General features: G+C 42.3%; 1 protein-coding gene across 1 annotated transcript in view; it reads right to left on the reverse strand.

Moving 5' to 3' along the window:
* The window catches only part of pck2 (phosphoenolpyruvate carboxykinase 2 (mitochondrial)), a 16,017-nt gene extending 5,215 nt beyond the window's left edge, over window positions 1-10,802 (reverse strand). Inside the window, exons 1-6 of the mRNA XM_030078940.1 lie at window positions 10,324-10,802; window positions 3,706-3,918; window positions 1,448-1,632; window positions 856-926; window positions 554-689; window positions 141-328 (exon numbers count right to left, since the gene is read on the reverse strand). Of these exons, the coding sequence (XP_029934800.1) occupies window positions 141-328; window positions 554-689; window positions 856-926; window positions 1,448-1,632; window positions 3,706-3,918; window positions 10,324-10,355 (825 nt within the window). The 5' untranslated portion in view covers window positions 10,356-10,802. The remainder of the gene's footprint in view (window positions 1-140; window positions 329-553; window positions 690-855; window positions 927-1,447; window positions 1,633-3,705; window positions 3,919-10,323) is intronic.
* Between the last annotated feature and the right edge of the window lie 252 nt (window positions 10,803-11,054).

Below are 11,054 nucleotides of genomic sequence, written 5' to 3' on the forward strand. Positions count from 1 at the left end.
ACTGTAATGCTTCAACGTTGCTAGTATGCCACTAGAGGTTACTCCTAAACAGAAAAAAAAGAGTTCAAATCTGGTGGGGATAAACACAGTTGGTGATGGAAAAACCACATCCATTAAATCACATTTTTGCCCTTCCTCACCAGCATGTGTTCGGCCAACCAGCCCTCGTCCTTGGCGATTCGGGAGGCGATGCGCAGGGCGAAGCACTTCTTCCCCAAGAGGGAGTTTCCTCCGTAGCCGCTGCCGAACGAGAGGATCTGCCTGGTGTCCGGCAGGTGAGAGATCAGCACCTTGTCGGGGTTACAGGGCCAGGAGTTGACCAGGGGGGCTGAGGGGGAGAGAGGGGCCGGCCACGATGGAGATCAGAGGGAGTTGATGATGGAAGAATGTGGAAGGAAGAGATGGAGGAGGAAAATAAGAGAAAGGCAAAATGTTTGCATGAGTTTGGAATTCTTTTTTTTTTTTTTTTTTGAAAAGTGCATAACTTTACAAACCTATCAAAAAGGACAGCAAACCGCAAAAACAGCTTGTGTGACGCTCCAGTGACAGGTACCTTTGAGTGGTAAGGGTCGTCCTAAAGAGTGCTGGCAGCGCACAAACTCCACCCCTTCAGCCAGTTTATTCAGGACAGGTGTGCCCATACGCGTCATGATTCCCATGCTGGCCACAACGTACGGCGAGTCCGTCACCTTGAACAAGAGGAAAACTTTAACACCCTCCTCTGTTTAGTCTTTCAGTGAATAATGCAGCATTGTAATATGTAAAATAATAATAATGTAAAAACAATAAAATACTACAGTGAGTGGTTAAATAAAGAAATAAAATACATCAGTGTAAAGTGTACAATTCAAGTACCTGGACACCATATTTGGTCAGAGTGGAGCCTACAGGACCCATGCTGAAGGGGATCACATACATGGTCCGACCTACACAGATGGAGATGGAGGGGCAGAGTTAATACAACATATTAATAAGCTTTATTTCATTATCATTATCATTTAAAACACTTGTTGGACTAGCCAATTCTGGAAACCTTTACACCATGCTCCACCTTACTCAAAGGACTAGGCAGAACAGTTAGGATAAGGATTTAGTTAATATTAGACTGATTTTTTCATTATTAATATGACACAAACAGTAGTGCCGATGACCTGCATCATGTTCTCATTTTGCCGAGAAGTAATTTAATACTTCAGTGCTCTCCTATTACACTGTTCTCTCTTTCTCTTCACTCAATACAATGCAATACGATGTAACTTCCTAAACACTCCAAGGCATGACTGACTCATATTCTCTTACACGTGGGACTTCTGATGTGCTCTGTAACAATCATCACCATTTTTTGCAAAGTAAATACATATATTAAAAACATGGCATTGGGTCAAAGTCTTTTAGCCAATCACCTTTTGGGGGGAAAAAAGGCAAGTGATGGTGTCATGTTCTGTACCTGTCATGCAGCCGGGGAATCGCTCCTCTCGGGCCTTCTGCCAGTCGGCCTCGCTCATCCAGCTGCCCAGCTGGCTCTTGGCCCCCCCGCTGGGGATGGGGATGGTGTCCCTCTGCTTTTTGGTCACAATCACCGTCTTACTCTCCACCCGAGCCACGTCCTTGGGGTCGGTGCGAGCCAGCCAGCTGCCAACAACAACAACGACCGTGAAGTCAGAGCACCGTGCAGAACAATTATGGACTCTGGGAGACAAACAATGAAAATACATTTGCATGTTCCTGGGGCCAGGAAAATGTGGACAACACAAAAAAATCACGAAACACATGATCAATTTCAGGAATTTGTGAGTTATGCTGGTACATAAATAAAGTGGACTATGCAAATATAAAAAAAAAACAATATCTTGTTCTTTTCTTGTTATTTTTCTGTTTTAACTGGAAAGTAGATCCGGCTGATGACTTCCACATACTAGCCTTTCACCAGAAGGAAAGGACCTGATAGTACTTTAACAAATAACTGTAACTGCCTAAAAATGGGTGTCAGAACTTGATGCTTTTTTGCTTAGCTTAATCTGTTTTGTTCATGTTTGTTAATGTGCTAAAAGTGTTGTTTTAGGAGCTGTTTTGCTGCACTATGGAAGTGAATAGAGAGATATAAACGCAGTATTGTGGATTATCAGCCCAGGGGAGCACAGAGCAACTAATGAGGATATTTCACCACCATGTGGACTCGTATCACAACCAGGAAACTATACAACCCAACACTCTACCAAAGTTCAGTTTTGCTTGTAAGAGATTTGACTTTCTATTGGCTATTTTACAACATTTGTGAGGTTCTCTGTGTCCTTTCTCCATGTTGGTACCCAGCAACATTTATGTTATTACTATTATTACTCTTATCAGAATCAGAATCAGAATCAGAAATACTTTATTGATCCCTGAGGGTAAATTTGGTAATACATGATGATACATGTTGTGCATACACCAAGTGACCAGGTCAAAACTAATTCTGAATCAGGGGGAAGGGGCTGCAGTAGCTCCGGTCCAAACTCAGAAAACATCCATAATGTCAGGCTGCAACAATGGCCACGAGCCAAGAGCTAACTTGTAATTTTGGAAACGTGTCATAAAATCAAACAATAAAGCTGCCATGGTGATAGCCAAGTATAATGAAATGTATCTAATCAGCTGTGATGAAAGTTCATTAATAATACACCTCTAGCTGTCTTATCTAGTTTTATGACCATGGGAGGGATTTTGTGTGTGTGTGTGTGTGTGTGTGTGTGTGTGTGTGTGTGTGTGTGTGCCTGGCATCTGATGGCTGGCTTGAGGTCCACTGTGTGAGAAATGTGAGTGAGAGTAGCCTGATCTTTTTTTATAGCGACACATTGATAAAATAATGTGATTACATTAGCCATAGGCAAACAATGGCAGATATAAAGTAGATACGGCACCCAGGAAAGAACTCAACAACTGGACGGGGTTTGATAATCAATGGCCACAAACAGTGTAATTCAGTTGCATGATTTGTTCTGATTCACTGTTGAACCCCTGATCCATTATTTGATCAGCTTTAGCTTGATATCTTACTTTGGTTTGGTTGTTAAAAGTTCCACATTTTGCTTATTTCTTTCTTCCAAATTCAACCCAGCTTCAGTAGTCTTTAAAATGTATCTTTAAAAAGTGGTCTTTGTGAAATGTATCTCAGGAGAAAGGAACAAAAACAAATCTAGCTTTTGTAGTGGGTGCTCCATTCTTCTCGTGTCTCCATTCCTAATGATGACAAAAGCCAGAAACTGAGTGGGAGCGGCCTGTCGTCAGCCCTTAGTGATGTCACTAATGGATCCAAAAGACAAATATATAAATGAAGAAATGATGGCAAACTGGAGCGGTTCAAGATTTCACATTTTCTCATCTATTAAATACAAAATTCCTATACAGATTTAGGTGAGGAAAAGACGGTTTTGTACAATATGGAACCTTACACTTTGTTTACTTTAAAGCACTGTCATTCTTTGCACATGCTGTATACAGGAAAAAAAACATTGATTACTGTTATCATAATTGCTGCTGAAGACTGTATTGACCACATACTACAGCATAATGAGCACTAAATTAGGACAGCTGGCTAATCTATCGACAAGCATCCTCCTTGCTGAAGTCCAGGGCAGCTATTCTGACAATTTCCGCCAGAGATTGAGGAAAAATAATGTTAAAATATCACATCACATTTTATTAGGAGAAATGTGAAGCCCTCACCAGTTCTCATATTTGGGAAGCCTTTTGACCATCCCTTCCTTCTCCAAGCCGGCCAGGATGTTGGCTGTTTCCGCCTGGGTGCCTGTCACCACGTGCACATTGGCAGGCTTGCACTCCTCAGCCGCCCCCCTGACAAACTCAGCCACAGCCGGGGGCAGTGAGGGGATAGAGGCCAGGGAGCGAACCCCAACACTTGTCCCAACACCACCCCGCCTGCAAGAGAGGAGAGCAGACACGGCGGTTAGAGCAGCAGCGGTGATATACTGTCATGCAAACTAATGTGATGATAATCCTGATTTTCCATTTGCATTTTTGGCTTGAGAACAAAGTTTTTAAGTCTTGTTTTTGGGTGGGGTGTGGGGAAGGTGGCTTGAGTCTTTGGTCCAAAACACAGTTGAGAACAGGAAATAAGTTTGAAAACTAGAAATGACAATGGGGGATTTGTTATGTCATCATTAGTATTAGAAATATTACGGTCATTTTGTGCTATTGGGCGGTAAGAAAATTACTTATTGCCCCTCTATAGTTTATACCCTCATTGACCAACACGCAATCCAAGAGAGCAGGTGGTGGTATAAACCTAACTCATTGGCTGTGTGCCAAAGGCATATCATATACTCACTCTAATCAAGTTTTGAGTAGGTAGTGTTTTCACACTCTTTAAGTATGAAAATGTAATATACTCGTGAATGTCAACACCATGAATGTCAACTCAACTGACTCACATGACATGAACTCAGCTGACGTGCTGCTTTATTTCTGGTTAGTAAAAACACTGCAGTATGTTGAATTCCTATCATACTAAGTGCCAAAATGATGTCGTGTGTAACTGAGTATACGACTATACAGAGCTGCTGTTTTTTTCAATCTGCCATTAAAGGCCCATCCAAGTGACCTCATGACCTCAGTCACTCCCAAAACTCTTCCTGAGACACTTAATCTCACAACGTGATGTGTGATTATTTCCACCAATCACGGTGAGTTTCATATGCACAGCAGGTTAATCTGGGGTTAGGATTGGTTGTGCTAGCTGTCTGTACTTAGATTGCACTCCCATTTTACCAGGTACAACAATGATTTACTTGAAAGGCATGGCTGATATTGCTTAAAGAGGTGTGGTTACACCTGCTGTACAGGTGAAACTTGTAACTGAGCCTGTCACTGGTGGAGATAAACATACCCCGCTGAATTGTTTCAGGAGGACGTTTGAAAAAGACTGAGGTCATCAAATTGCTGCAGGGGGCCTTAAATATACTCAAGACAGGGAAGATGAGGGTTTGCTTGTTTTTTTTTTTTTTTAACAATCAAAGATTAGTTTCAGCAGCTTTACACATTGTTATACAGCAACTGGCAGATGGGGTAATCACACAATCAAACTCTATTTAGGACACATTTCATATGAGGTAAATACTGTCATCTTTTGAAGTAAGATTTGAAAGGTCGATTTCTACATCAAGATAAATTTCAAAATGGAGACCTCCAGTATATATCCAAAGGAGAAAAATGGTTGAAGAGAAGTCAAGCCAGTTTTATTTATACAACCCAAAACCACTTATTACAAATTTGCCTCAAGGGGCTATAAAGCACTACAACGTCCTCTGTCCTCAGACACTCGGAGGGAAGGAAGAGAAAGAAGCATAAATCCAAACACAATGAAGTTGTGTTCTTGTGACACGTGTTTTTTTTTCTGGGTAGTGCTGAACAAACACAAAGGAAAACAAGCTCAGAATCATGACACTGAAACATGGAGACAGAAGAGAGAGAGAACACTGACATGTATTTAGCCTGGCTGTTGTAAGATACTGATATCACATTTTTTTCTCCATACAGCAATCTTAATCTGTCCAAAGATTATGCAAAGTCATCAATGGTGGGAGATCAGTGGAATAATTTACATTTACAATGACGTGTAATTGAGCTGGCTCAACAACCAACATGTCTATAAGACATGATTTAGACATGCAAAAAAAGTATTCCACACAAAACCTGCAAGAGTTCTTCAAAAACAGGAAAAAAACAGTTGTTTGGGTGACTATGAAATCATTAATGAAGTTTGTGATCTAACATGTGATGCTGCAGTGCTCTGGTGGACAATCTCTCAGCATGCTATAAATGCATTAGTGAATAAATAAAACAAAGTGATCATCTCTGACTTGAGCTCTTTGTAACTGTCTGGATGCACAGGCTGTGGTGCGACTTGTTTTTCCCCATATCTGTTCTTCTGTAACCCTGTTTGAAATTATTGTCTGGCATTTGTACTGACTGTTTTTTTTTATCCACTGCTGTTTGCAAAACATTCCCTCATTACAGAGTTATGATTAAAATCTCGTAAAACCACAAACTTGTCAGGATTTTTGACACTGATGACTTGTGACTGGGTTGTGGTTACTGGTCGAGCCCTCAGGTCTTGACAAAAAAAAGCCCAAAATGTGCTGGTTTTCATGTGACAGCAGGGACACTGAGATGCCTGTGCTGACCTGGGGCAGCCACTGCAACCTGAGAACGCCTCAACATAAAGGGACAGGCATGCAGGGGGCCAGTTTACTGTTTGTTAGCAGCATAATATTCACAAATACAAGCAGCTGAGACTGAGAGAGCTGTTAAACAGAGGCCTCGAGTGTGTCAAATATCATGATTTGTTTGACCAAATACCTTGATAACAATATTGGGATGATACTGCAGGGATAGCTATAGGTGTTTTCATAAAATATTGAAACAAAAGAGACTTTTTCAGAAACAGTCATTAGTAATGTGCATATAATGACCAAGACAGGCAATAAGTTCAATGATTTCATCTGTTCACTGCCTTGCAGCCTTTATAACTAGGGCAAGACAATACATATGTCAGATCATGATATCCAAAATCCAAGATGATATATAGTCTCATAATTATTGCGATATTGACATAGCCTAATATCAATATAGTGTTCTATATTTCCCTTTGTCAAGCAACCAATGGCTAACCAGCGACTGAGGCGGTGTGTTTTGTGTCTCACTGTGGACCGAAAGGTTAACCTGAGATGCCCTCAAAAATAACTTATGTCCTGCACTGCTTGAATGACAAACTCAGATAAACTGTAGGGCACCACTTTACTCAAGTGGCTGGCGTTTGTTTTCATCGCCTCCAATTCCAACTCGCATCCACGGTGGTGAACATTTTCACTACAGACACAAATCACACTCCTCTACTTGGGCTGCTGCTTCAAAGTGAGTGACAGTGCTGTCCTGGTGAGCACCGGCATGCAGCTCCCAATTGGCTACACTGAGTGTGTCATTAAACATCATGTGCACACACTCACACACGCACACACACAGTGGTCAGAGTGTAAAAAGGGCTCATGCAGTAAGCAAGCCCAGAAGCACGCAGTGAGAAGATAATGTGTAACCTGATGGTGGAAAGGCAGGGAGCCAAGTACACTGTGATGCCAGCCTCAGGGTTCAAACTGCCTCAGGACATGGATCCTGCAGCGTGGTGGCTGTTTAACCATTCATGTGTTGGTGACATATGACATGACATATGTAGACGGGGAGTTATCCTTTGTGCTGTTCATTTACAGAGCAATATGGACATTGAGTGTGCATGTGATATGAGTGCCAGTTTTGGATTGTGGATCTTTATTGAACTGTGGTCAGCTCATGTCTTCATTAAATATGTATGCTTCTTACACTCAAGATCTGCAGATGTACATATGTAAATCCTAAACAGACTGACAGGCAGGTGATTTTCTTTTTTTTTTTTGTTATCAGACACAATATACAGGGCAGAGAGGGGACAACATGCAGCAAAGGGTCTGGGTTGGATTCAAACCCAGGCCACTGCAGTAGCCTATTACGTGATACGTACTCTACACATTCAGCCATCGGGGTTCCCCCAGGCCATATGATTTTCTGACCAACTTAATATCAACTTGAGTTTTTGCATTCACTTCATGCAGGATGTGGAATAACCAATTACTGTCAAGAATGTTGGTTGGTCTTATTGTAAGTCTCCATTCCTCACACCCATCAAATTGACACTTCACCAATATACAGCAGAAAACTTGAGTCTTTTTCTTTTCTTTCTTTTTTTTTTTGTTTTGTTTGTTTGTTTCCCCAGAAAATAAGTTCCAGGACTGACATTTTGCCCCTGAACTGTGGGACAAAGGCAAACATTATACATGTATATATATAAAAAGAACCATTATATCAGAAGCAGCAGGACAGAACTTTCTTTAAAATGGCCTTTAGGTTTTTTCCCCCACATGGTAAAGTAAATTACTGTAAGCACGAGCCCAACCATCTCCTCTGTCACGCTACTAATTAGCATAACCAGCCACGTAGTGCCAGGACTTACTTCAAATGTGATTCAAATTAGAAAGGAGACGAGTTGGATTGAATTTGAAATTAATTAAGAGAAGCAAAGCATTTGTTAATTGTTCATCATTTTCCTGCCGAGGCACAAGCGCTGCCTGAGACTTGAGAGCTGAGACAGAGAACGAAGCAGCGAGTTGAGTTAAACACCTCTGCTCTTCATTCTTTGCATCTTTTCAGGGAGCTCTGCAGGCTCCGGTGACCTTTGACCCACCACTGCCTCACTCATTCATCCCTTGGTGCCTTTTTCTCTCGCTGCCCTGATCCCCTCCTCCTCTTTCCCCTACCCCATCCCCCACACCTGATGAGCCACACTGCAAGTTCAGCAAGAAAACTGCTGCAGATTTAACGTTGTTCATGTCAGCTTGAAAAACCTGTCTGCATCCTCCTGACAATGTTGCAGCAGTTTAAAGGCTATAATTTAGTTTCCTATGATAGCCTCTGAGGAGTTTAAAAATAAAACATCTCCGAGGAGTGAGATATTTTCTAGGCAGGGATGTTTTCCAGAACAGAGCAGCCGAGTGAGGCGTGACGAGAACAGATAACCCTGTGAACGTATCAGTTCCTGAACCCCGTTCTCCCGGCCGCCTCTCGACTCCAGCTGGGCCGAGAACGGTTCCTTTTCCCCCAGAACAATAAAACACACCTCCAAAATCACCAGGCCAATCCACATCCAAGACAAGAACACGCCCACACTCCCCCCTCACTGAACTGATCAATAATCTCACAGGGCAGAGTCCACACATGAACCAGGGATGATCCTGGACAACACATAGCGCATGCACACCTACTGCACACATTAGTCTCAGACATGCAACGGTGAGTGTCGGGCAAATAAAATGCACAGAAAGTCTTTCAGGCTATTCACACAGGTATAAAAACAATGGGAAATGCTGACTACAGATCTTTCAATCAAACACAAATACCACAAATGCACAGGCCCTTCTTTAGTTTTGATGTCACTCACTCACATGCCCTCGCCACAGAGTCAGTCACACACTCAATATGCGTTACCACTGGAAAAGAAAAAGCACACACACAATGCCACGGAGCGCTCACTTCTACTCCCAGGTCCCCATGTGATGCGGCACTATCACAAACCCTGGGGGAAAGAGAGGGAATGTATGCACAAGGATCACAGTGTTGTTTTAATCAGACTGTTGTTTTAATCAGAGACCTCTATGAGCTCTGACTCAAAAGTCATCTCAGGTCATCCTTCTCTGAAAGCACATTGGTCAGGTTTTTGGCAACTGGCAGTCATTACGCAAACAGATTTCACAGTCAGGGTACACGTTACATATATTAGCATATCCTGAAAATATAAGGACAACTGCAGTGCATCTTACTTAGATGTCACCTGTGTAACCCAGCCATATGACATGACTGCCTATCTGTGAATAATGCCAGAGGCCATATCTATAATTGGTAAAATATAAAATAACTGATATAAAATAACTGATAAAATAACTGGTCAAAAGCACCTATCTTCATCCATTATATATTAAGCCAACTTAGAAAAGACAAAAGTCGGTCTTGAGGTCCAAAATGACCTGATGACAGGCAAAATGGTTTCTACTCAAATTGGTAAAAATGATCAAGCTGAAATAAAGTCCAGATCAAAAAGGAGGAAATCACTATAATTACCCCTAATGGATTTTTACATGGAATATTTCAAAGCACTTTTTGAGAAAATGGCCAAAAAATGTATTTGTACTCTTTCTAAATACACTTAAAGGTATCTAAAATATACATGGTTACAGGTGGAAGAAGAAAACATGCCCAAAATACATTTGAGCCATAAGAAATGACTGTTTATCTGGGAATCCTGCCAGAGGCCATATCTCTGATTAGTTTGCAACAATTGCTCAAAAGCATCTATATTCATTTATTACACTGATAAAACCTTTGAACCAACTAAAACAAGACAAAACTGTCTTGTGGGCCAAAACGACTCTGTTAACTATTCAAAGTGGTAAAAAAAAAAACCAAAACGATCAAACTGAATCTAAGTCCATATCAAATAGGAAGAGATGACCATAGTTACCCCTTGTAGATTTTTACATGGAATATTTCAAAGCATGTTACTGAAAAAATAGCCAATAAATGCATTTGTGCTCTTGGTAAATGTGCATTTTCGCCATGTGCATATTACCAGACAACTACACTGTGTCTAAATACACTCTTAAGTACACTGAAATGGTGTTTAGTGTGAGGCACGACCTTATAACAATGTAATTAATGTAATGAAGACAAGATAAAGTTCCTCACCTTCGTATAACTCCCAGCAGAAGGCTCGACATGTCGGGTGGAAACAAAGCTGGCTGATGAGGAGAGCAGGTCTAGAGGAGCAGGCACATGGAGCTGAGGAGCTGAACACAAGAGCTGCGGCTACAGCTGCTCACTGCTCATATCTGAGAGCCGCGCACCGAGGGGACCTTGCACTTTGCAACACGTGTACATGTACAGAGATACACCTTGACGACACCGGTAAACACGACGGCGCCCGGCTCCGCTCTCTCTCACACACGCACACACACGCACACACACGCTTTCCCTGAGCGGCCAGCACAAAGCCGCGGCACTACTTCTTCTGTCGCCTTTCCAAGTTGACAGAGTTTAAAGTTGAACCCCGGCGGAGCGCCTCTCCCGCATTAACACCGAGGAGCCGCTGCCCATTAGCTGCTAAACTGTGTGTGTCCTGCTGTTCTTCTGGTCCATTGACCGGCCTCTCTCTCTTACACACACGCACACACACACAATCCTGTTTTCCTCTACAAACCCAAACTAGCCGCCCCTTCTGGCTGATGTAAGATCCCAAACCACACGACGGATCACACCCGGAAGTGCACAAGTGAGGATGTGGAAATGGGTAGCTGGCAGTTTGTGTGTGTGCGCGCGCGCGCGCGCGTGTGTGTGTGTATGTGTGTGTTGTAGGGTACCTTGCTTGAACTGTCAACACCCTGCTCATTGTAGCTGTCAGGTGAAATGCATACAACAGT

The sequence above is a fragment of the Myripristis murdjan genome, chromosome 20, assembly GCF_902150065.1.
Source record: "Myripristis murdjan chromosome 20, fMyrMur1.1, whole genome shotgun sequence".
NCBI lineage: Eukaryota > Metazoa > Chordata > Actinopteri > Holocentriformes > Holocentridae > Myripristis > Myripristis murdjan.